The sequence below is a fragment of the Osmerus eperlanus genome, chromosome 19 (genome assembly GCF_963692335.1).
Source record: "Osmerus eperlanus chromosome 19, fOsmEpe2.1, whole genome shotgun sequence".
NCBI lineage: Eukaryota > Metazoa > Chordata > Actinopteri > Osmeriformes > Osmeridae > Osmerus > Osmerus eperlanus.
Window position 1 is genome coordinate 9,431,542 of NC_085036.1, and position 25,849 is coordinate 9,457,390.

Below are 25,849 nucleotides of genomic sequence, written 5' to 3' on the forward strand. Positions count from 1 at the left end.
AGAGAGAGAGAGAGAGAGAGAGAGAGAGAGAGAGAGAGAGAGAGAGAGAGAGAGAGAGAGAGAGAGAGAGAGAGAGAGAGAGAGAGAGAGAGAGAGAGAGAGAGAGAGAGAGAGAGAGAGAGAGAGGAAACCACAGTGCAAACGAGGCACAGCGAGCAGGGCCACAGAGGGCAGGCTGGTTGCTTGGCGCTTAGGAAGGGATAAAGGAGAGGGTAGTCTGTGGAAAGCAGGTTCTTGACAATAGTGCCTGGGGCTGGGGCTGTTGAGCTCAATAGGAGCAGCGGGATGTGACTGTGAGTTTAATAAGGCTTTCTGTGTGGGTGTGTTTTTCTTGGAGGTGCATGCATATTCTGTAATAGTTCAGTATTAGCCAGTTTTGCAGGTTTGCAAACCCACTTGGAGACCACCATATCCATATAACCACTGCCTATTTAGTTGGCTGAGGGTATGAACAGATACACACAAAGTCCAATGCCCATCCTTGCACATGGCATTGACATTGGCAGCCCCCTAGTATGTAGTGAGAACTTTGTGAGCCCACAACTTTACCAGCTTCCCCCCCTCCCCCACCTATGATTCCCTCTGCTGACTGGAGGAGATCCATTAATACCTCCCTCCCCCCCAACCCCGACCCCCCTCCATCCGTCCGTCCGTCTCCAGGGCACCCCACGAACACCCTCCACCGCTTTCCAGATGTTTCCAATTAATAAGGAAGCCTCTGCGTCTCAGCTCCATCCATTCTTCAGCACGCTTACTGGGGTGTCGCTAGACATAGATGGAGAGAGAAAGAATGAACGTATGAATGAGAGAGAAGGTGATTTGGAGAGAGACACAGCGGATTTTAATACGGTGGGGAGGTCCGCTGAAGAGAGGAGAAAACCAGAGAAAGAGAGCGACAGGGGGCCCAGGAGGACTTCTCAGGCTAGATTGAGGGGGTGTGAGGAAAAAGGAGAAAAACAGACTCTTTCTTTGAGCTAGAAGAACCAAGCGGGGGGAGGGAACAGAGTTAGTGGTGGTGGTGGTGGGGGGGTCATATCTGAAAAGTCACCGTGGCACAGAGGGTATCTAACATGAATAGGAAGCTTAATTTGAGAGCATGTCTACTTTTGTGTAGGCCAGACAGGGTATTATATATGGAGATCAGGGAGGCGACATACTTCCACTGTGTGGTAAACACAAACAGGGCCTCAAGGGCTGTTCCTGGGTGCAACCAAGAGCTGGAGAGCCTGGAGGGACACTTGAACTCCTCTCTGTCACTTAGATAACCGGCCTCTGCATATCTGTTTTTGTGTTGGGCTTATGCTCATTTATAGAGAGGCTACTTGAAGTCCTACGTGCTTGCTAACCTATTTTCAGTGTAATGACATGGTCAATTTTGAGAACTTATGAGATGGCGGAAATTAGCGATAGTCGTGGTCGACTGTATATGAATCATGTACTTGAATTCTTTCCAAGGGTCTTTTAAAGGATCTGCCAAAAATAACTCCCCCATTCTATCGAGACAGTTCTCTTTACAACTTGTTAAACCGGCTCCATCTCGTTTCTGACGGTTCCCATGACAATGCCTTTGGGACAGTTTTAGTGCTAGTTGGCTCAGTTGTGGTTGGCCCCCGGGGACCAGAGAGAACACTGGGTAATTATGCAGCGTGTTAAACGAGAGCTTTCTCTGTGCTGGCAAGTGACATGCTGAAGTGCAGGAGAGTGCCCGGTGCTTACGAGGGGAACTGGGGTGGCCTGGGCACATTCCACACATTGTAGCATCTCTTCTCTGCCTGAACCCTCTGCCAGCCAGACCTGGTGTACGGCTGTTTCACTCTCCACTGGAGCCACCAGAACATAAACGCCTCTTGGCAGACCGTCATTTTATCCAGTCGAAAAAGCAGGGAATATGCTTGGACATCGTTTGCTAATTAATATTGTACTGCAATTCAGATCACACACTTATTCAGGGGGTTTTGAATTTGCGTTTTTTTTTTATAGAATAAAGACTCATTCAGATTCTTTCACTCTTAGAGATCATTAGCATCCCCATTTAAACAATTGTCTATTCAGGAACGTGTCTGTTGATGGATATCAGCATTTCCTTATTTGTTTTCAGACACATATCTGTTGAAAGGACTTTTGTTTTGACAATCCACTGACTGTAGTGTATGTTTGTGTTTCTGCAGTTTGGGCCAAGGTGGACGTGACCATGATGGAGAACATGGAGGTGTCCCTGGGCGACTCAGCAGAAATCCCTTGCCAGTACTCGTTCAGTGACCATGAGAGGCCTTCCATCGTCCTTATCCAGTGGTTTGTGGTGAGTACTGCCTCAGTAGCGAGTAGAGCAGGGCTTTATTGATCCCAGGGGGAAATTGCACAGTACAATTCTGTAACCGTGGGATAGTTGGATATTATACAGATAGGTTACACTGAGAATATTCCAATTTAAATACACACTCTGTTTGATGTATGGTCGTGAACTGACATTTGACCGTGATGATGACTTCAACTACTACAGAAGCTCCAAGGCAGCGGTGGCAAAAGACAGCGTATCTTCTACGGCGACGACAGCCAGCAGATGGTGGACGAGAACACGGGCTACTCCGGGCGCATCACGGTGGCTCAGGACGAGCAGGGCTCCCTGCTGACCATCGAGGACATCAACCTGTCCGACGAGAGGGAGTTCTTCTGCCAGGTCAACGGCATTGCCGCCGGCAACGGAGAGGGCAAGACTTACCTGAGGGTTTTCGGTATGAAAGAGTATTTATCTGTGGACTGATGCCTCTGACGAATTTCCGATCCAAGGGCGACCGCTTTGTTTGAAAGCTTTTGTTCATGTTAAAAAGATTAGATTTCATGTTCTATTCCAGATCCACCAGAGTCTCCAGTGATTGAGGGAGTCCTTGATGGAATCTCTGTGACCAATGACCTACCTTCAAAGGTAAGTGGTCTTTTAGGCAGTATTTCAGTTAGTATAGTTGTGCTTCAAATACACCCTAAATATGAAGTTAAAGGTACAATAGGTGAGATTTCTTTCAATATTTTCCAGACAATTATGTACCAACAATCCTGTACAGATTTAGGGGTAATCATTTTATGTTTAAGCCTTAATATTGTGTGTATGTATGTGTGTGTGTTCAGGTTGCATCCTGTGAGGCCAGGAACGGCTTTCCCCGACCCAACATCACCTGGTACCGTGACAACATCCCACTTGTTCCAGCACAGGGCTGTGAGTGTGTCCATTTTATAATTGTACATGTCGAACTCTCAAACCAATACGCTTAAAACATTTACACAGCCAGTGGTCGATTACAGACTCTTGTGAAAATGTGAGAATACAATGGCCAACCCTTTACAATTCTGTGAATTCTGTCTAAAGAACAGCCATTCTGAAAGGGTTCTCCCCTCCTCTCACAGTGGTTAAAATAGTGACTCTGGTTACCCGCGAGTCCAATGATTTCTACTCAGTCCAGAGTGAGCTGCAGTACAAAGTGACCAAAGAGGACAAGGACGCCTCCTTCTCCTGCGAGGTCAGCTTCCTGGTTCCTGGCAATGTGGAAACAGCCAGGTCCAGGGAAGTCAACATCACTGTGCACTGTAAGTCAGACCGCCATCTTATATTCCATATCCTGTATGTGCTCATGCTAACTAGAGAATATTACAACTCACTATGCTTTCATGTAAGCTGTATTGAGACCTTGCTACATTTCCAATGACTACAGCACTTGTGAAACCCAGTACGCGTCATTACCTCAACTGTAGCTGGATTGTGGTTAGTGTGTTACTGTAGCAGCAGAGCAGAGCCAACCCGTTGGCGGAGGACACAGTAACCCTTCCACTGACGTACTAGTCAGTAAAGTGGCACCCTAAAGCCAATGGCACAGATGACATTAACGTAATAATCTGCCGAGCCCCAGGCCCCAAAGTCATCAGCTCCCTTGGTGCCAGAGTGAAGTTGCATTTGTTTCAATCCAGAACCCCCCAGCCTCTGGCTCCAGGGCTGCGCAGGGTTGCAGTTGCAGTGTTATCTAAATGCATCAACTGTTGTTTGAACCAATTTAGCACATCATAGAGGCCAATGCCAAAACACAATCACTGCGGTTGTCAGCGCTGAGTAAATGACTCGCTTGTAAATCGATGTAGCCTGGTGACTTTACAGAGCGTGAATAAGCCTCCTTGATTTATAACCCCCAACCCCCCCCCCACCACACACTTTTTGTTTCTGTACCCCACCCCCTCCACCCTCACCAGACCCGACAACCGTGGTGGAGCTGTGGAAGGAATCCCCCCAGGGCCTGGTCAAAGAGGGGGACACTGTGGAGCTGCGTTGCCAGGGTGATGGCAACCCCCCATCACCCTTAACTTTCATCCGAGAACAAGTAAGAATGGACGCCCCCCCCTCTTCTTTTCTTCTGTGGCCCTCCATTGAGAGGTCCGAGGCGTAAAACCGGCGGGGAGAAAAGCACGACACGGAGTAGACATCTGGAGAATGTTTTTGATATGCAGACCGGGGGGAACTTTTGGAGAAGCTGGTCGGGGAAATGTATGTAGGCCTTGTGAGAGGTTGTCATCTTGTCTGACCCCTCTGCTCTGGCGGAGGTCTTTGGAGCCCTCCAAGGTCTCGGCACGGGAGATTAGATGGTTAAGTCTGACTGGGATAGCTCTGATTCCCATGTCTCCTACACAATGCTTATGTTCAGCTATCATCGGTGCTGTAGCAAATAACTCAGCTAGCTCCCTAATTGGTGGGTCAGGCCCGGAGGAGAGCGGATGAAGGCTGACCGAACGATTTAGATCATGAGGAAGTTCACCAACAACCTCCCAGGGGTAGTGTGGTGGCATCCACAGCTTTTAAGGACGTTCACCAAAGACGTGGTCATTGCTTAAGCTTTTGCCGGCTTCTGTGACAGCAAAAAGTAACCCTCACCCTAATGAGTGTACTTCCTTGTATACCCTGGTTGCAACAAAAAAACAACAGTTTTGGTGGCTGGCACTGCTGGTACTGCTGGTGCTGCTGGTACTGCTGGCACTGCTGGTACTGCTGGTACTGCTGGTACTGCTGGTACTGCTGGTACTGCTGGTACTGTAGATGTAATGAAGTGCTTCTGGTTCCTCCAGGGTCTTGATGAGGTGTTGGATGTCACTGATGACGTGCTGGTGCTGAGTGGGGTGACGCGTGCAGACAGCGGGGTGTACAAGTGTCAAACTCTGAACCTGGACTCTGTTTCGGAAGTTTCAGATGACATACAGCTCACGGTCCACTGTGAGTAACACACACACACACACACACACACACACTAGACACACATATGCTGCACATTTTCCCAAGACAGTGTACTGTACGTATACCTGCATGCTAAGCGGTGCTGTTCATCTGCAGACCTGGACCCAGCTGTGGTCGTGCCCAAAGACTCTGAGATCATGTATAAAGGAGAGAGCCTGACGGCTACCTGCAACGCCCTGTCCTCCCTGGAGACCTCCACTGTCTGGCTGAAGGTACCCTAGCTTACAAATCACTTTTTTTGTATTACTTAAGCAACTGATGTATGTTTAAAAAAATCGGGTATCGTATAAGTCATAGAGGGAATGTGTTTCATCTGGTTTCTGTTTTGAGCGTGTTGGTTGGTTAGTATTTATGCCTGTGTGTCTGTGTGTGCAGAATGGGCATCAGGTGGGCCTAGGTCACATCCTCCTCCTGCAGGATGTGACCTACGACACGGCGGGGGAGTACGTGTGTGAGGTGACCGTGCCCTCGCTGCCAGGCCTGCACACCACCGGCTCTGTACACATCATCGTCCAGGGTGAGTCACCACCACCACCCAGCCAGCTGCTGAGTGAGTCAGCACCCACGTTACCGCAAGGAGTGACTCGGCGAGACTCGCTGAGTCACCCAGCTCAAGAGAGTCACAGACAGTAACAAGAGAAAGTCAGCTCAACATTGTAGTTTCAGTGACACCAAACCTGACAGTACGTTTGTGTGTGTGTGCCCACCCAGGGGCTCCTCAGGTGAAGGATGCCGACAGGGAGGAGGCGATGGACGAGGCTGTGGGGAAGCTGGTCAACCTGAGCTGTGAGGCCCACGGATTCCCTCTGCCCTCCATCACCTGGCACATCCCTGGCAACCAGGTAAGACTAGGGCCGCCACATGTACTACAGCCTCCTTGGGACTAGGGGTCAGGGGTCACATGTGCACGTTCAGTGTTGACCTGGTGAACATTGTAAATTGTAACTGTGCAACAGTTCACGGAGGTGCTCTCCAGGAAGACGGACCACAGCGCTCACAGCGTGGTGTCTTTCAAAGTGACCTCTGACATCATAGCCCTGTGCAACGCCACCAGTGACATGGGCACCGAGATGAAGTCATTCAGCATCAAATCCAGTAAGTCACGCACAGTACACACCACAGACATACTGTAGATGCATATATATTAAATACGCAGAGTTCCCACTGGCTGTGAATGAATCTTTCCAAATTTGAATGTTTAAACTGAAAACTTTCAGTTTGTGTACAGAAATAAGGAATCGTGAAAGAGGTTGAATGCATAGTTGAATACTTGATACTGGAACTGCTTTTTTTTCTCCATTATCATTGTATTTGGGTGTTTGAGGAGCTTGTGGGAACCTGCGGCATAAAGGTCATCTACTCATATGGAATACAGTGGAGCACATACGGACCGCCACCAAGCTTTCATGAATCAGGATTTATTTCTGGGTTTATAGCTGGTCTTGACAGCGGCTCATATATTAAGCATTGTTCTGCTTGTTCACAGTTCCCATGGTCACATCAACTGCTCCCTACTCTCCTGGTAAGCCCTTATCAATAGATCCCTGTCTACCATCTATTCACAAATATATCTGTCTCTACGTCTTCTCTAAAACTCTTAATCAGTCTTCTGACATCGAGAGGCACTTCTGCTTCTACGACTTTCCATACTCAACGTGAGCAGCAGTCCAGACCATAAGGATCTCTGATATTGCAGTTTGAATAATTCAGGATATTTCATGCGCGCAAAAGAGGTTTTCATGAGGGCTGGAAGACTGGCTCCTCTTACTTGCCTCAGGGCACATTAACAATTCTATTTGAAGGCGAGAGGGGAAAAATCTGACTGAAAAAAAATGAGCGAGACAACACTTAACAACACAGAAAGACAATCCAGACACCAAATGTTTTTCCAGATAAATATGTCATTACACTGGGTCTTGCATCACGAGAAAGGTTTTGAAGTGGTTGAGTGCCGAGCAAGCATGCTTGTTTACTTATTATGGCAAATGTTAATGTGATGTCTCGCTGTTTTATAGAGTCCTCGCCTCTGAATGTGTCATAAAAAACATACCAAGACTATTGTTTGACTTTTAATGGGGGCTTACTGCCTATTTATATATTGGAGTTTATGGCGTTAGTTGGAAAAATTATCCTTTAATTTCCTCCTTGAGGGATTAAACTCTGTGTCAATGTCACAGGGGAAAACAGGAAATATTTCCCATTTTACTCCGCACAAAAAGCAAAGCAAAAAATGCACTCATTTGGAAAGCATGGGATGTGGCTATCTGTAAAGTGGTGCGTGTCATAAACCATGATATACATTACAACTCACAGCAACCTACAGGGAACCCACTGGAACACAGAGACCATAACTGGTCGTTACACAGCTATTATGTGCAGAGCTAAACAGATTGACCACATCCACAGTTTTGCAGCGGCAAAGATTCCTTAGAGCAAATGCGTATGCGAGTGCTGATAGACGTTTAAACTCTACAACCTAACTGTCTACAACCTTTCCTTTCTCCTGCAGTGTATTGAAATTGTAATGCTTAACTGGAATGGATTTCTGCTTGTAGTTCCAAGCTGAGAGTCCTAACAAACATTGGATCCCTCTGTTGTCTAGCTGGGTCTCCATCCTGATCCAGGCGGTCAGATCACTGCCTCTTCTGGAAAAACATCTACCTCTCTTTTTAACCCTTTCTATCTGCCTCTCTCTCTCTCTCTCTCTCTCTCTCTCTCTCTCTCTCTCTCTCTCTCTCTCTCTCTCTCTCTCTCTCTCTCTCTCTCTCTCTCTCTCTCTCTCTCTCTCTCTCTCTCTCTCTCTCTCTCTCTCTCTCTCTCTCTCTCTCTCTCTCTCTCTCTCTCTCTCTCTCTCTCTCTCTCTCTCTCTCTCTCTCTCTCTCTCTCTCTCTCTCTCCCTGTCCAGCTGAGGGCAGTGGGGTGATCATCGTGGTCATCATCATCTGCATCCTGTTGCTTGCCATCCTGGTCAGTGTTCTGTACTTCCTCCACAAGAAGGGAAAGATCCCGTGTGGGCGCTCAGGCAAGCAGGAGATGTGAGTAGAACCAGACATGTTGGCCACAGACTCCGGGAGTGCTTTCACTCAGTTCCTCTCAGTTTCCCTCGTTATCCAGAATCTCTGGACATCCAGTTGAGGAGTGTGTCGGTTTTGTCCACAGCACCAAGGAGAACACCACCAAAGATGACATTGTCGTGGAGATGAAGACCGACGCCAAGACTGAGGAGGCCGTCCTGTTGAAGGGCGTCAACGGTGACAAGAAGGGTCCCAGCGACCAGGTAACTATAACTTTTTCAGGCCTCAGTACTCAACAGATGATTAGACTGGTTTATAAACCGCCTCCCGTCTCCTAGTCAAACTGTATTGACATTTGTTGGTATATCTCCTTTTCCTCTTCTCCCAACTCCTCTCCGAATGTGCTTTTCCCTGGAGTAAAGTACATGGACCTGCGGAAGTGACACATGCAGAGGGCCGAGCTCTGACCAGGCCAGCTGAAGATCCGTGTGCATCCCACCCGTGTCAGCTCAGACGAGCCCAGGCTGGAGGCCGGAACTCGCCTTCACAATCACTTCTCAAACCACCATTCGCTTTTTCTACATTTGTGTTCAGCAGTATTCACCATATCCGGCCAGATCAACACAGAAGCATATACACACACACACACACGGCATATTTCCAAGGTGTTTAGTAGAAGCTGGAGGATCTTTTGAATCATTAAGGTTTATTATATTTGTTCAGTTGTGCTCCCCAAAGCCTTCTTTTTTAAGTCTCTCTTTTGCTGTTACCATGGCAACAACGATCATAAACAGTGCATTCTAAACTTTATAAAGTGTATATATTATATATATTTAGTTATTTAAGGTATTTTGACGCGTAACATTTCCATTTCCACACTCCGTCTAGTAAATGTCATTGGAGCCATTAGCTTTAGCTTTTCATCAGTGTTATCATCCAGACATCTGTTCTTCCCATTCACCTAAGCCCAACTTTCAGAAAGAGCCTGAATTTTTTCTAACTGATTCGTTTTCAACCTTTGAAGCTGCCCCTGTGCTGGCTGCGTCTTGTCAGTGGGAGCAGAGAAAGCTTACTGCCCACATTGCTCCTCACTGTGATGGGGGCAAGCCAGATTTATCTAAATCCCTAAATCTTTCTTAGTCTCTCCGGGAGTAGTCACGCACCACTGAAGAGACAGAATACTCTAGGCTGGATTTTTCCTACATTCGGGTTAAATGTCGGGTTCAAATCTGTTTTCAATAAATGTTCTATGAAAATGTAATCTGGTATTGTTTGCATTGATGCATATCAGGCTGTCTTCACTTGACTCCTTTGTGCTTGAGTAAAACACTGTAGCCCCTCTGGTCCACAGATATCAACATGATAGAATCCTTTATTGTTTGTGTATGACAAATTCCCTATTATAATTGTTTAGATTGCAGCTCTGGGAGGTGTACAGATTTGGACATCTTTTGTAGAGCGTGCGAAGTATTGTCAACATGTCACTCCCATGCCATCGGACTGCCAAGTTACCCTACTTTAGGGAGATTCGAAGTTTCTACAGCAGGTCAGATGCGTTGGCGTGTGGTTGAGTGGTTCAACTTGTTCTAAAGAACCTCCTGAACACATGGACTGTGTCTCAGTCGTGTAAACTTGCTTCCTCCACTCCACTGGTCTCCTGTTTCTCATCTGTGCTTATCTGACTCATCTAACATTGGCTCGAAAAAAAAGACTGTTGAAAGTCTGTCCGATGCCCAGACAAGGTCAGTTTATACGTGGAGACAAGAAATTGAAATCACTTTGAACGTTTTCATGGAAAATGGAGAACCTAAACTTTGCCAATGGGCCTCAAAATTTCATAGCAAAAATGGTTCTAATTGGTTGAATTATTTTTGTGAACTACTGTCGAGCTCTTGTACTGTCTGTAAATAATCGTAGCATAAGATACTGTTTGTAGCCGTGGCCTTGGATTGTCTCTTTTTGAAACGGCTAACTGTTTTATAATCTGCGGTGCCTGTGGAAATCTGTTGTCTCACTTGGAAAATGTAAGATACACTGAAATTCTTTTTTTCTTTCTGGTTTGTGCCATGTATATCTTTTTGTGTTTGTGGGGGGTATGGGGGGTGGGGGGGTGACTTAAGGGTATTTTTTGCGTGTGATCTTATTTTGGATGCTTTCAGTACAGGTCGTGGGCAGAGATACTATCAGTGCAAGCTGCCACTCCCTTAGCCCAGTGACTTTGATCATAAACAGAAAGGTTGTATGTTACTGAAAGTATTATTTTGACTTTAAACTTGCATAAAGAGGGATGTAAAACTGTGTGAAGATGGCCAGCAAGGAATCAAGAGGATTAAGTATGGTTGTTGTGTGTAGTAATAGACATCCATTTTGTTCCGCCATACCCCACTGAGTTCAGATAGTGGACTTCTGTGTCTGCAACAAACACTGTCCCGTGAAACAACTGTGTGCCTTTTGTGTTCATTCCAGTTTAGTTGAGATTCCTTCTAGAGTAGTATTGTTGAGCTGATGAAGGCAGTGAAGAGAGTATACGTGTGAAGGTATAGTAGGATTATGTTTGGACCCTCGTTGAATTTAGTGGAACTCATTTGTTTTTGTGTCAACGGTGTCTCGTCACCAAGGGTCAAATGCCACCAACTGCTCAGTAGGTTCAGAAAACCCAAGATTGGAACCTGCCTCCTCCCCCTGCAGCAATCTCTTTGATCGATTGATACACTATCATTTTTGTTTATGGTTTATTTACCGGTAGATAGAAATGTTTGGACCTGCACAGTTGAGCAATGTTTTGTTTTGTTTTTTTGCAAATGTGTGTAAATTAAATGTTTCTTGTGATTTGATGCTTGCATTTTTTATAAGTCTTTTTTTTCTGCAAGAAAATAATGCCAAATAAAAAAATGTTCCTTTGGAAATTAAGTGTCTTTCATGTCAACTGTTTTATAAAATATAGAGGAAGATTATTGTATCAGCATGAGGTTATATTGCTAATTCAAACCAGAGAAAAATGTTATTTATTATTGCTGATTCTGTGGGTTCAGTATGGTCCTTATTACAGGCCTAGAATGTAATCTCTAGGGAAGAAAGGGGAGAAGTCTTTTGTAACCATGGTTCTGCAGTCTTGGGGAAGTGAGAAGCACACAGAAGCTCCAGATTTCCACAGAAGCTCACTCCGTTGGAGGAGGGGGTCCAGCACAATAGTCTAGACATGTTGATACAGCAGATTTGCTACATTTGAATGCATTTACTGTTACAGGACTGCAGTCAGTTCTTTTCCAGCATCAATGCAAGTTATACATAAACCAGCAGTGTATGAACTCCTATACAGTAAGGTATTGTTTCAATACAGAACACTCATGATAAAATGTTAAAGAAAATATTGTTTATTTGAAATCTTTAATGGCTTAGGCATGAACACATTGCAACATAATGAATGCTGAGTATATTAAATCAATAAATAAAATATTTATCTACACATGCAATAACAAGGCAATGGGGGAAATAAAAATTAGTTAGCAAGTTAGTTTTCCTCCTTATGTAAAGGTTAGGCAAACATTTAATTATACCACATCAATCTTCAAAAAAAGAAAAATTGGCTCTTATCAGAAAGTACCAACTGTGCTACAGTATCCAGAAAATCCCTCAATGAGTCTACCGCAGTAATGTATAGTTAAACAGCGCCTTCTACTGTTGAATCCCATATTCTCACCAGAACAGTGGACATCACATGACCTTTAAAGTACTTTCAACCTTTGTTAGTAAGTCATTCCTACCGAGTTTCAAGTTATTCTCAAACATTTCTTTCTCATGGTGTGGCACTTAAGATCAAGAAATTGCAGTCAATTTACATTAACACTTTCAAAGGAACAGTATCATTGAGTTTACATGAAATAAAAACTATACTTGGATCAAAGGGATATTCTGTACCAAAGAAGCATCCATTAATACATATGAATGACACCTGTGTTTAAATGCTTTTGGCTTTGGAATCAATAATTTGTCAAGTTTGTGTCCTCATACAACCTTGGCATATCACTGCACGTTTCAGACTAATGAGTACCTGAGTACATAAGACAGTATCTAAACCCTTGGTGAGCAGGTAGTAGATCTTACATCAACAAATGCTCAACAGTGATAAGCCACATTCTAGGGAATAAGGATTAACAGCAAAGAAAAGACACAGTTCAAATATAGATTCACTTACAGAGAGTGGACCAGGGTCGGTTTTTTGAGAACAAGAATAAAAAACATTGTACGAGTATTTTTTCCCAGAGAATAGGCAGCAAAGCAAGTCTACTATGAGGTAGTGCCAATTATGTACTTCATTTCACAAAAATAGTATGAGTGTATGACTTAAAATAGATTGCCTGTCCTTAAAACTGCCCAATGAATATGTTGGAAAATTGATAGCCTGACTAAAGAAAAAAGAAATTACAAAAAGTACAAGCAGCAGTCCAATTGCACAAGAATTAGCACATAGGAAAATTCAGAAAGGGCATGTTAAACTGCCTCTCTTCCTTGTTATGAAATAAGAAGGAAACTCACTTTAAAACTTAATAAACGCTATTCACAGAATAAACAAGTAAGGCGTAATCATCATACCACTAAGAACGGTGGCAGAAAATGAAAGTATAAAAAAAATAACAAATATGAGAAATGTTGCATGTTAGTTCATCCATCACTGTTAGGCTACTACATCGAATATACACTTACAGTACATTCCAGAAATTACTTGTACATCATTTAGACATTTATATTATTATCATACATATACAATATCACCATCACTAAACCAGCAACTGAAGCAACCGATGGAGTCTGTTTTACTTTTCAATCTAACTTATGACTACTAATGTGAAATGTATGACATGAAGCCCTGTAATACTGCAATGCAACTTTGAGATTCACATTCATTTAGCGTTTGCACAAAACCACAGTCAAATGCTAGTCTCCCACCTGACTTGTCTAGTTAGCTACATACCGTATGCACGACTTGCGTATGCACAAAACTAAGATGGCCGCCTTTACAGGGAGTGTTAAAGACTCAAGTATGCCCATTTGACAATGACGTTTGCTGCAAAATAATTGCGAGTCCCAACCTCTTTCTTTTAAGCCTTTTGCGGCTTAGAGATACAGTAAGCTTTGAAAACACTGCATTCAGAAACAGTGACAAATGCACTAGCCACCCCACAATAAGACCACAGGCAAGTTAGCAAAGAGGTCAGCAGGCTTGGCCGTACAGAAGCCACACAAAAGCACTCTCCTCTCTCCCTCTAAGTTTCAGTATAGCTGTGCTGTCTCTGAGGTGAGTTCCCCTCCCAGCCTTTCCCAACATAAAGCGCTTGGCAACCTCTTTTACAAAAGCACAAGGTAAATGCTATCCATTATGGCACAGTGGGTAGAGAACAGGAAACAGACAAGGAGGCCGCTACGTAAGGATGTGGGCCGTGGAAGGGATGGACACAAACTCTCGGAGGATGTTCTTGGCCGTCTCCAGGTTGTTCTGGGCGATCATCAGGGCCTTCTGGATGTCCTGGAAGGAGTAGCCCTGGCTCATCAGACGCTCGATCTCCCCGTTGATGGGCAGGGCTGGGGCGGGGCCCAGGGACGAGGTGGAGGGGCACGGGGAGGGGACAGAGGAGCGTCCTGGAGATGGGCCGCGTGGGACTTCTGGGGTGAGGGGGTGGGGCCGTCGGTCAGAGTTGACTCGTCGAGGGAGAGGCTTGGGGGGTCGCTCGGGTTCCGGGCCTGCTACAAACATAGCTAAGAAGACGGGAGACAGAGAGACACAGAGAGAGAGAGAGAGACACAGAGAGAGAGAGAGAGAGACACAGAGAGAGAGAGAGAGAGAGAGAGAGAGAGAGAGAGAGAGAGAGAGAGAGAGAGAGAGAGAGAGAGAGAGAGAGAGAGAGAGAGAGAGAGAGAGAGAGAGAGAGAGGGGGAGAGAGAGAGAGAGGGGGGGGAGAGAGAGAGAGAGGGGGAGAGAGAGAGAGAGAGCGAGAGGGGCTCTGTTTACATCATTTCTACTAGAGTGTGTAGAGTATGTAGGTGATGTACATACTGGGCTCTATGGGGGGGGCTCCGTCCAGGGCCAGGCAGCTGAAGCTGGAGGAGGAGCCAGTGATGTCAGACAGCGCACGTCTGGCGGGGGCGGGGGGGAGCACGGGTCGGGGGTAGTCGTACTCATACACGTCTTCAGACTCGGCTTCCACCATGGAATGCGGGGGGACTGCGGGGGGCAGGTACAGGTGGTCTGGGGAGAAGGTTCAAAAAATTAAACGGCATAGACTCCCCAGATTTTTGCATTTCGAAATATGTGCAGTGTTTTTGAAAACGGTACTTAAGAAGGATATTCTGATGAGGATGTCAAATACCGTTCGTCAGTTTAAACTATTTACCAACACCTCCCTCGGGAACATGCTGACTTGCTTCATGAAAACATCCTGCGACCTCATAAAGAACTTCAGAACCACATTCAGAGACATTTTGCCCGTGGAAGTCTCAAATTCCTCTTTTATCAGTTTTAAGACTGGATCATTTCTAGTCTGGACTTTTCTAAAGTAATGAGGTGCCTAGACAATAACAACTGATGCCATCATGATACGACACCAAAGGCTATGCTGTTATATAATACAGGCTGGAGATGCTATCAAATAAGCTATAATCTTAAGATACTATCCAATAAGCTCTTAACCAAATCAAACGCAAAAAACGTCCACAGGTACCTTTGAAAATGTAATACCTAGATGAGGCAAACATATAGTCATCTTCTGTGTTTGTCAGGTATATATATATACACACACACGTGTGTGTGTACCTGAGTCTGCTGCTTGTGGTGGCAGGGCGTCTGCTGCGCCAGCCTGTGCCTGGATGTTGCACATGGACTCGTACACCTGGGGGTCCTCCCAGTCTCCATCACACACCACAGAACTGCGGGGAAGGACACCAAACCAAAGAGGAAGACAAACAGATCAGTCGAAAAGAGGAAGCGAGCCCAAAAACAGGAAGAGAGAGCAACCAACAGCCAAACGTGGCTGTGAATCGCCCTCTAGTGGTGTCATTGAGTAAATGTTTCAAAAGCAGAAGGTCTGGCTTCCTGCAGAGACGGGCGTCCTCACCGTGAGTCATGGTGGTTGTTGGTGGTCTGGGGAGGAGGTGGTGGGGGTATGACAGCACCAGCCATTACCCAGGGGGCTCCAGCAGGGAGAGAGGTGGGGCTCATGTACTCGTTCTCCTCGCTCGCCCCAGGCCTGTCACTGCTCGACACCACAGGGGCTGGGTGAGGCCTGGCCACACAGACAGACAGGAAGGGGATTAAGAGACGCTCAGTATGAACGGAATAATAATTAATCAATGGATTAATGTACCACGCAATGCATCACGGGCACCTCAAAAACTCTAGAATCAAAACGATAGAAAAGGCATCCTCTGCAGCCACGTAACATGATGTTTTTGGAATAGGGTTGCCAGGTTTTGAACGGAATAACCCACCGGATAGCGATGGAGTAGACGGCGTTGGCGGCGTTCTGGGCCGGCAGCTTCCCTCGGGCGGCCTCCACGTCGCCGTTGCTCTGCAGCGGGAGCACCTTGGTTGCCGGCCGGGGGATCATGTAGTTGGAGGCCCAGCTGGGCTCGGCGGGGGTGGAGGGGAGGGGCCTCCTCTGGAGCCGAGCCTCGGGGGGGGGCAGAGGGGAGGGGCGCTCGGGGGGGCGGGGGAGGGGGGAGTTCTCTCTGGGCGGGGGGCAGAGGGAGAGGCTTGTCTCGGTGGGGCGCCGAAATCTGGGGTGGAGCGCGGGTTAATTGTTAGTTGTCATCGTGGTGGTGGCAGTAAACACATGCGCGAGGCGAGCAGTATAATGACAACGAAAGCACGCAGAGAGAAATACACACTTCTCTTCCCAAGCATCTCTTCTGCTTACCTTGGGCGTGGCCCCCTGGCCCAGGGCTCCAGGAGAGCTCGGGGGTCTTGGTTGTACAAGATCCATGCGGGGGGGCACAGGGGGCAGGGGAGTGACTGGGGAGGGGGGCCTCTCCACCTGAACAGACCAAGTACACCACACCAGACTCCAATAAGACATGAGCCATGCGGCAGACCGTTTAGTAGCATAGTCTCTCTAATCATCTGGCCGTACTCCTGATGTAAAAGACACACACACACACACACAGCTGGCCTGGGTCCCGTACCTTGGCGCAGGCCAGCCTGCTCATGATGAGGTGGGGGTCCTCCAGACGCTCATCGTCCTCCTCGTCGTTGCCGGGGGAGACGGCTCCGGCAAACTCCGCCCCGTACTGCATCTGGAACCCTGCGAAGGAGGCCCCGCTGCTGCCGCCGGCTTTGGGGTGGAAGGGGTCCACCACGATGGGCTCGGTCCCTTTGATCTCGCAGCGACAGAACGGGCAGCCCTGGCCCTCTGACTCCTGGGAGACAGAGAGGGGGAGAGAACGAGTGGGAGGGGCACAGGGACGGAGAGAGATGAAGGGGAACAGATAAGACGAACGGATAACAGCAGGGTAGATAAAGAAGAAAAAGAAAAAAACACAAATTTAAAGAGACGGAGAGGGGGGTGAGGGGGGAAGAGAAGGGGTCAGAGAGAGAACATCTGGGCCCGTTCAAGAAAACATGGAAAACAAGAGCCATGGACCAGGAGGGCCTCAGAGAGAGGTGAGTCTACACGTGGAAGAACCAGAGCGATGGTTCAGGAGTGGGGCCTCGGCTCGTCTTACCTGCCAGGCCGTGAGGCAGGAGGTGCACATGAGGTGGCTGCACGGCTCGATCTTCACGTCCTTGTCGTTCTCGGCGCAGATCTTACACAGCTGGAAGGTGGAGCCCATCTCGCAGTAGAGCTCGTACTGCTCCTGTAGGGCGGCGGGGGGAAACGGGTCTGAGAGGAGCGCTGACGATTGTTACGGAGGAGGTGTTTACATGCCACATGTGCAAGATACCACATCAGAATGTAGTCAGGGCAGATTTTGACGTTTGTATATTTTCTTCTCTCAGGGTAGGATTTACTGGCTGTGGCTACGGCTAAAAACAGACTAGTATGTAATTCAAAAGAGTTACTCAGGTCTCAACATGGCCTGTGCGTGTAGGTATGTGTGTCTGCCTGTCTGACCTGGGTGACTTTGATGTGGTCCTGTGGTGAGGGCTCACACAGTCCTGTTAGGTCCGGGTTCTGAGCTCTCCCATCTGGGAACAGGTAGCTGGAGGGGGAGCAGCACACCCAACACACTCAACACGACAGGCTCAACATCTCACTACAGCTGAAAGGATTTCACTCCGGAATCCACTGCAAAAGGCAGTACACATGTGCAAGGCCTCGTCTAAAACAAGAACCTCAGAAAATCCCCTAGACTCAAAACATGTCATTTTCGCTGGTCTGTAGTCTACCAAAGGACTGTGGGATAGCCTTGATTGCGACAAGTGCAGGTGAAGCTTTCAGACACAGCCCCCGGTCTTACGCAGGAGCTCCTCTCGGCGCGCGCGTACTCACAATCCCTCCCTGTAGCCGTCGATGAGAGCCTGGAACAGAGGCTTGTTGTGGGGGATGGTCTGCAGGATGTTGCCGTCCGCTGTGACGTAGCCGATGGCCCACTGGCCCAGCCTGGTGCAGCTCAGTCTGAAGATGTAGCTGGAGACAAGGTCGACGCAAAGTCATCGGACTGAAATCTCCCGTGGAATCTACTGGCGCATTGGCTTTTGTGTGTTCACGTTTGCGTTTTCATTGTGTGCGCGCGTGTTTGTGTGTGAGCGTGTGTGTGTATGTGCGTCTCACCTGCCAGGCTTGTGGATGAACCTCTGTAATCTGGCCTTGACCTCATCGTAGGTGAGGAAAGCCATGTACCCTGGGTGGGTGACTGCTAGACTGTTCCAGTTCCGCAGGAGAGACGACCACGGCTGTGACACACACACGCATTATTACTACTCTTTACGTGACATGTAAGTATCTTGTTATCAACCACAATTCTCTTTCTTGGTTGCTGGAAAACTCACAAAGCAGTCTGTTCTCATCCTCTGTCATTCTAAGAATCACCCACAACCAGGCCAATTAGTCATATTACGACTGAGATCAATCTAAGGCTTATGCAAGTAATGAACTACCCAAAGGCCTCGATGATAGTTGGCCTGGTTCCCAGTGGGGTGCTAGAGCCAGGATGGAACAGTGTGTTACTCACAGAAAGCTGAGCACTATGACAAGCTATGTGGTTAAAACATCCGCAGGCAAATATGCCCCACTTCAATTCACATTGCTAATTTGAGGAAGGTAATTTGGGTTTCATTCTTCCTCATTCGGAGGTTAGGTCCGGCCAAGGCTTGTGGCAAGTGTGGACTCTTTAGAGAACTCTTGTCAAAGGCTCAAACATTTGGCATTGTCCAACAGAGGCCCTACAGGGCCTGCCACACCCTACCTAATAACAGAGAGATATCTCTACCTTCGTACTCACAACATACTCTTATGGGCTTAAATGGAATAAAAAAGTTCCCACATTCAAATTAACCACCCACACAGTGGTGTATACGAACCGACTCCTTCCTTTACTCTTTCCTTCACCGACGCACCATTTTGTAAAAGTTCAACCTAAAGTGAACTTTAGCATGGCAATTTGAGGTCTGTGTACATTAAGACTTCCAGAAAGGAAAATAGGACATTTCAAGTTACAGCCCTAGACTGCTTCACAGAAAGCATACTGGCAACTGTTATTGCCAGTATGCTAACTGTTAACAGATAAACAAATAAGCTATACAGATGAACACTAGCAAAAAAAGAAATAAACTGCCACGGATGTTATGGTTTGTATATGTAGGTATCTGCTGTCACCATGAGCAGGGTATAATGTTCCTTTAGTTTCACTCACAGGAGCTTCAGGAGCAGCAGTCATATGAAGATGAAGTCTGATAGACTTCTCAGAACATCTTGGTGTCTACTCTGGACACTGTAGTGAGCAGCACATAAAACCATGTTTAGGTTTGGAGCCAGTACCTGGAAGAGCCTGGTGAAGATGTCAAACTCAAAGACGGAGATGTAGTCGTTGCAGGTGAGGTCGATGGTGGACTTCAGGGCCATGGCCTCCAGACCCGAGCTGATGGGGTGGAACTCATGGAGCGCCTGGCGGAATGTTCTCCACGGGACTATGGTTCTACAGAGTACAAGAGGGTTGGTTGACACTCTTTCAATGATACAGATTTTTATGTTTTCTTGGGTTTAGATTTTCCTTGTCTTCGATGTAGGCGTCATTGCATCTACATGCTAATGGTCCAACTCTAACAACTGGATACACTTATAAGGCAGGGTTATTCTGCTCCAGCTGTTGCTTCATGGGCAATAGGAAACTCACTTGTCAGCAAAAGACCTCCTCCAGAACTCTGCAGCGTCGGCTTTGGTGATTCTGAAATTGTCCCCCTGGAAGAGACCGTTGGGAAAGATGGCTTTAAGTTCAGCCAGCATGTGGCTGAAGATCAGAGACAGCTTGGTCAGGTTTCGCCTGGAAAGGAGAGAAGATGAACATCGTGTCAGTGACTCAGATAACCATCATCGTCATCCACCACCACTTCTCCCAGAGATCTGTGGGACCTGTTAGGTCTTGAATGATTTTCCCTAAGTCAGCAGTCTTGCATAGAAAGGACAGCTTAGGGCCATCTGCTGTGCCGCAAAGGGTCACAAAGTTATGACATAATTATAGCATGTATCTAAAAGTAAATGAACATTGCGTGTCAGTGTGGGCTGACTGTTGGAGCGGCATGTCTAAATTTCACTACATTCCGTCAACCACATTTGCTTTTCATTCAGAGATGAATTACATACACAGATTAAGGAAATTCCATCCTATGAACTAACCTCACCAACGAACACAGCCAGACAACAAATAAGTGAGTGTGTAGTGATGTACCCTACGTGTAACAGAAGTGGGTCTATGTCTAATGCTTATACAATGGAGTTGGAGTTTCCCAACTCCAAAATAATTGATACAAGGTGCTTCAACTCTAGAAAAATCAACTGAAATGTCAATAGGATTCTCCTTGTCCTCAAGAACAATTAAGGAACTAGATGAAATGGAATACAGAGCCATTTAATTAGGTCAATACAAATATTGACGTAGGCTAGACAATCTGTGTGCGAGTGCGGAGGAACACAGATTAAAATCATTGCTTCACTAAAGAAAAACAGGATGGGTTTTTAGCTTACGGAGAGGGTTTGAGAGAGAATGAGGAAGCAGAGCCTTCTTCTACACTTCAGAGCATCAGTTACTCATTCTTTCCTCCTCATCAAACTTTCCTTTGTATCACATGAGCCACAGAAGTTAGACACAAGAGCTTGTTTCTTATTTTCTAGTGCTTTTGAGAACATAGGTATAAGGGTGTTTTAGGAATATTGTGATATTAGGGTGTTATTTAAGTGTACTTTGTGTAGGCGGCTTTACGCATGGGAACATATGTGAGGTGTAAAGTGGAGTTCTTAGAAGTCTTATCTATGCAAATTTGTAGCCACAAAAATGATTGCAGATACTGATAAGATCGCATCTTCAACTACAGTCTCGGGGGGGAGTGTTCCTGTTCGGAAGCCCTACGAAGCCATACAGAGAAGTTAAGAACTGCCAAGATACACAGAATCTTATCAGAGCCCCTTCAACATACACACACACTTCATGTACACGTTTGTTGTTCTTGGTGCCCATTCTTGCAAACTTGCAGCATCCCACTCTCCATGTTTACCTGGGCTGGGAGTTCTCCTCGTACATGCGTTCCTTGGCCTCCTTGAACAGGCTCATAGTCTGCTTGATCTTATTGGTCAGGTTCTCCATCACGACCCGGAAATACTCGTTCTCCCCCAGGGTCTCCATCTTGCCCTCGTAGCGGGAGAGGATGGTGCGCAGGTGCTGGTAGGTGTCTGGCAGCAGGTCCAGGATGTAGGGAGGACTGTTCTTCAGAGCCACTTTTGGGTTCTGGCACAGACGCACCACCTGTGTGGAAAATCAAGGTTGAAATGAGGTCAGAACAACCTGGAACAGGCTAGAACATTGGGTAGACTGCTGTTTATATCTTGTTGGCTCCTAAGGGATTGCACAATGGGTTTGCAATCTGAGGGTGAGAAAATCTTATGTTCATGTACTACCATAGAAGACCGTTTTGATATTTAGCACCTTGGTCGACATCCCTCAGTTATTTCCTGGTGTTCCATTACAGAAAACCACCTTGTTCAACTGTCAAATTAACAATGAGACACACAATAATGTCTACAATTAAACAAACTGTGCCACAGAAACAATTGTAGGTCTCAAGGGAACCCATCTACAAAACTAGTGACTATAACATCGGTCAGAATAAACAGTGAAGAATCAGTCAGGACAGATACTAGCCAACATAACAGGTCTGTGAGTCAATATGCCTATGAGTGAGCTGGTCATCTACAGCTTACTGAAGCATTGAGAGTTCACATTGTGCCTGACTGCTTGTGGCCATGCCAATTATTTACAGTCTGGTTGATGTTTGTAATTCAGATGTCTCATTCAAACAGGCTCAACCAAAGGGCATCTTTTCTAAGAGAGTAAGAATAGGACACCGAAAAGGTGGAATATGAAAAAAAGAAATTAAACATAAGCCACTGTTTTAGGGGGATTCAAAGAGACAAAATGTGGAGGTTATAAAATACCCGACACAACTACGTACAGTAATCACATTACAAAATACAGGAAACGAAATAAAACCCGTATCTGTTACTTATTAGGCTACTTCCATAGCAAGTCAAATTAAACTGTTGTCAGTATCGAAATAAGCATTTAACACAGTTGACTAAGCAGGGCTCAAATAACCCATCTACATTAGGTAGGCTACATGGTCTTCGGCTGTGTAATATTTAATGACTTCACATTGGGGGGTAAATGCGAAAATGCTTCCAGTTCTCCTGATCAATATCCACTCCACAGCTAGAACGACAGACAATGTCAACCATTTATTCTTGGAAAGTAATACCTTATCCATAAGTTTCCAGCATTTTTCCACCATTTTCTTGTCTACGACCGCAGGCTGATGAGGCTGGAGGGGTTGATGATGGGGCTGAAAGGCATCCTTCATCAACCCGATGAGACCGGCGCCCCTTCTCGGATTTCCTGCCATGCTTTTGTCGCCGGCCGGGGGAGAGCCCCGGGGCTTGGAGGCCGTCAATGAATGATAATTCTGGACACGTATTTACAGACAAATGCCGTCGTTGCAAATTTCCGTTTGTAAATACAGCGACGAATTGCCAAACAAACCTTGCAAACGAGCAGGCTAGAAGAAAGAGAGGCAGTGGAGATTGGTCTGCTGTAGAGAATTTTTAAAGAGCCCTTGTCCGCCCTCTCCTTTCGTTGGAAAAGACAAGCGATTGCATAGCTCAACCTCCTCTTGGTTGTGCAGTGTCTGTCCCCGTCTGTTTTCTTTGGAGACGAGCTCAGATGAATACAAGGGCACACGCAAGTATGCGTGGACGAATAGATAAGAAACCCGCCTTATCTCTCAAAGCTAATACGCGGTCAATTTTTTTCGAACATTAGAACATGAACGATGTATTTGTCTGTTTTCTTCCCATTTTCAGCTTTCTTCTACTACTGTTCCGCCTGTACAGCAAATTAGGTAACTTCCGGTTTCCTCATTTGTCAAATTAAAAGCCCTGAACAAATGCTTTATTTATAGTTACGCTGGATGCTCTATTAGTTGATTTACCCTGATTAGCAATAATCAAAAAGCAATACCTAGTAAAACTAAGAAAACACAAAATTATGTCACTTTGTAACTTTATTGAATACAGATGCTTGACAAAATGCTGTTAACCCATCTACGAATTACTGTAGCTTAGTAGCTAGCAATGTTTGCCAGTGCCAATTTGCGCATTGACAACTTACTGGCACCCTATCCGGATACTTCTTCCTTATTTTCTCCCCCTCTGACCTCCTTTTCTCAAATGGGTGCTCCTCTTTGTAAAGAAATGTCATCGTTTTACAGATTTATAACACCTCAAAAACCAGTCCTCGAATAATATTGGAGAAATGTGTCACGGTCACGTTGGTTGGCTAGATACAGCATACGTTGTGAGAGCCAAACTGTGACATCAGGAAGTGTTTTGTCCATCAAGTCCACTACGGCCCAAAGACCAGTTTAGACTACACATTTTGTCAAGTTTACATTGTAACAATATTTGTAGGAGTTTTTCTGTGTATATTTTGTGCGTGACCTATCATTTTTATTCTTTCCTTTATCAGACTCCCAGAAGAAAACACTAGTCCATCTCCACTACAGCAAGCCCACATGAAGCAGTGCAGTAATACTCATCAAGTAGTAACCATCAAAAAGCAATACCAAATGAAACACAAAATGATAACTTTATTGAGAGCAACATTTAGTCAAGCATCTGTGATATAAAGAAAAAAAAAGTCTGAGGAAAGGGTGGTGTGTAACTGCTGACGTCATAAGTGTGTATGTCTACATGATCTCTGTGTAGTGAGAGAGAGAGAGAGAGAGAGAGAGAGAGAGAGAGAGAGCGAGAGAGAGAATGAGTGTGTGTAAGGGTGGTGTGTAACGGATGATTTCATAAGTGTGTATGTCTACATGATCTCTGTGTAGTGAGAGAGAGAGAGAGAGAGAGAGAGAGAGAGAGAGAGAGAGAGAGAGAGAGAGAGAGAAAGAGAGTGAATGTGTGTGTGTGTGTGTGAGGGTGTTGTGTAACTGATGACGTCATAAGTGTGTATGTCTACATGATCTCAGTGTAGTGAAAGAGAGAGAGAAAGAGCATGAATATGCATGCATGATGTTTGTTAAACATCTGAACAACTGCCGCATATGAGTTTGCGCAACAGCCACTGGAGAAACCTGTCAATCATAAGAAAAAACATAAAATGTAATCTGCCATACCAGTATGCATTCTCTCATCCTTACACTGAGTGTACTGATGTCTCTACCCACATTCTACTACCCCCTTCATTTAGCCTTTCTGATATCTGCCCTCACCTCTTTCCCACATTCTTCTTTTTCTTCTCCTTCACGTCGTTTTTGGACTCGTCCTCTTGCTTTTTCTCACTGACTTCCTCCACAGTCAGTGGTTGGACGTACAACATCGCTTTGGCCTTCTTTCCCCCTTTGCCAGTCGTGTCTTCCGTCATATCCTGAAAGCAGAACACATGCTTACATGGACGAATCACTGGGCTGAGAAAAAATGGCAATGAACCAATGAAATCATGTCTCTTTTCAAGCCTCATTCGTTATCATTGTGCATATTGTGATTTATGCTTTAACAGTGTCATCATATATTTGCCTGTGATGATAATGACTCACCTGTTGGAACTCTTCCAATCCTCATTGGAGCAGCTTCTTTGCATCAGCGCTCAAGTGGGTGATTGGTGCCAGACGAGAGTAGTGTAAATACCCCACAGCAGGCCGAGTCTGAGGCCTGCTAGGAGTCACAACCCCAACGGTGACGCGGTTGAGGGGAGTCAAAGCCCGGGGAACCTGCTGGTGGAAGAGGAGGGCCTTGGGAGTAGGAGTCAGAGGGGGTGAGTCCATGGCGTCCTCAATGGAGAAGGGGACCACAGGAGTGATCTCTATCTCAGATAGATCCTGGGGAGACAAGAGAAGACATAACCTTTTGGCATGTGGGACCCGGGATCTTTCCATGGCTCTTTAGGATGATAATCAACAAACTTAATCAGGATATTGTCATTCTACACCTTGAATCAAACAATAGCTGAATCAATGAATCAGTACAGTCTCTGTACTGATTTAGTTACAAAGCGCTGGATGGTGGACCTTTGGTGTTGAACTTCACACCTCAAGTGGTTCCATCCTCTCAGTGAGGGCCCTGCAGTGAGGACCACTTCTCCATGTACACATCACTTTGATCAGCTTGGTAGGAGCACATGGAGCGGTACAGGGCTCCGTATTCTTTTATGATCCGTTCAAACTTGTCGTTCCGGATCTTCTGGAGCCTTCTCTCCCTGAACTCGCTGACGTATCGTTTCAGGGCTGGACCCGCCTGGCCACGTCTCTGGCTCTTAACAACAGACACGTCTCTGAAGTACTGGTTGGGTTTCAGGATCTTGTCCATGGTTGCTACAATTTCCAGTTTCAGGACTTCCAGGGATGTCATGCATGCCTGCTTGTCGTGAGTCTTCCACAGGATCAGGGTGTCTTTCTCGGCTCTCACAGAATGACCTGGACTTCGCAATCCATAACACAATTCTAGGGAGAGCAAGAGTAAAGTACAATGTGCAGGAACAGGGCAGAGGGAAAAATTTGAAATGTGAAGATCCATATGGTGAGGGAAAAGCTGATTCAGCACTAACAGAAAAACAGGCCAATTAATTGACCTTTTGTCACACACACACCAGGCGTTTATCCTGAAGTGGATTCTCCTGGTGCTCACGGTCCTCATCAGACTGTGAGTCAGATGGTAACATATTGTTCACACAGTCTATCTTAAAAATGTAATGTACCTTGATGCTTTTGATGCACAAACTGACCAGAAAATCTGTCTCGCTGACTGAATGTAGAGAGGTCATCATAATATTCACATTCAATAAATTATCTTCAAACGTCCAAAACTACACTATAACA

General features: G+C 46.1%; 2 protein-coding genes across 2 annotated transcripts; one reads left to right on the plus strand and one right to left on the minus strand.

Moving 5' to 3' along the window:
* The first annotated feature begins 1,683 nt into the window (after window positions 1-1,683).
* On the plus strand, window positions 1,684-11,190 carry LOC134040042 (cell surface glycoprotein MUC18-like). The gene is made up of 16 exons (XM_062486267.1): window positions 1,684-1,729; window positions 2,148-2,299; window positions 2,501-2,732; window positions 2,853-2,923; window positions 3,124-3,211; window positions 3,400-3,579; window positions 4,234-4,361; window positions 5,101-5,245; window positions 5,363-5,478; window positions 5,642-5,783; window positions 5,978-6,108; window positions 6,223-6,361; window positions 6,753-6,788; window positions 8,172-8,301; window positions 8,426-8,543; window positions 8,703-11,190. The coding sequence occupies exons 1-16, from the start codon at window positions 1,684-1,686 to the stop codon at window positions 8,721-8,723; spliced, it is 1,875 nt and encodes a 624-aa protein (XP_062342251.1). The 3' UTR covers window positions 8,724-11,190.
* Window positions 11,191-11,631: 441 nt separating this feature from the next.
* LOC134039445 (E3 ubiquitin-protein ligase CBL-like) lies at window positions 11,632-22,384 on the minus strand. Its single transcript, XM_062485316.1, is given in 16 exon segments — window positions 11,632-14,034; window positions 14,333-14,524; window positions 15,089-15,201; window positions 15,390-15,557; window positions 15,763-15,980; window positions 15,982-16,050; window positions 16,191-16,307; window positions 16,456-16,689; window positions 16,996-17,127; window positions 17,385-17,472; window positions 17,763-17,900; window positions 18,045-18,166; window positions 19,251-19,407; window positions 19,606-19,752; window positions 20,981-21,228; window positions 22,238-22,384. Coding segments are annotated over 16 exon segments (2,622 nt in total). The 5' UTR covers window positions 22,382-22,384; the 3' UTR covers window positions 11,632-13,699.
* Window positions 22,385-25,849: the final 3,465 nt, after the last annotated feature.

What these genes read in the sequence shown, in the direction of transcription:
- LOC134040042 (XM_062486267.1), top strand. Translation starts at nt 1,684, where the DNA reads ATGCTGAAGTGCAGGAGAGTGCCCGGTGCTTACGAGGGGAACTGGG. An exon ending in CCAATGACCTACCTTCAAAG is followed by an intron (nt 2,924 to 3,123) that starts GTAAGTGGTCTT and finishes GTGTGTGTTCAG; the next exon opens with GTTGCATCCTGTGAGGCCAG. An exon ending in AACTGCTCCCTACTCTCCTG is followed by an intron (nt 6,789 to 8,171) that starts GTAAGCCCTTAT and finishes CTCCCTGTCCAG; the next exon opens with CTGAGGGCAGTGGGGTGATC.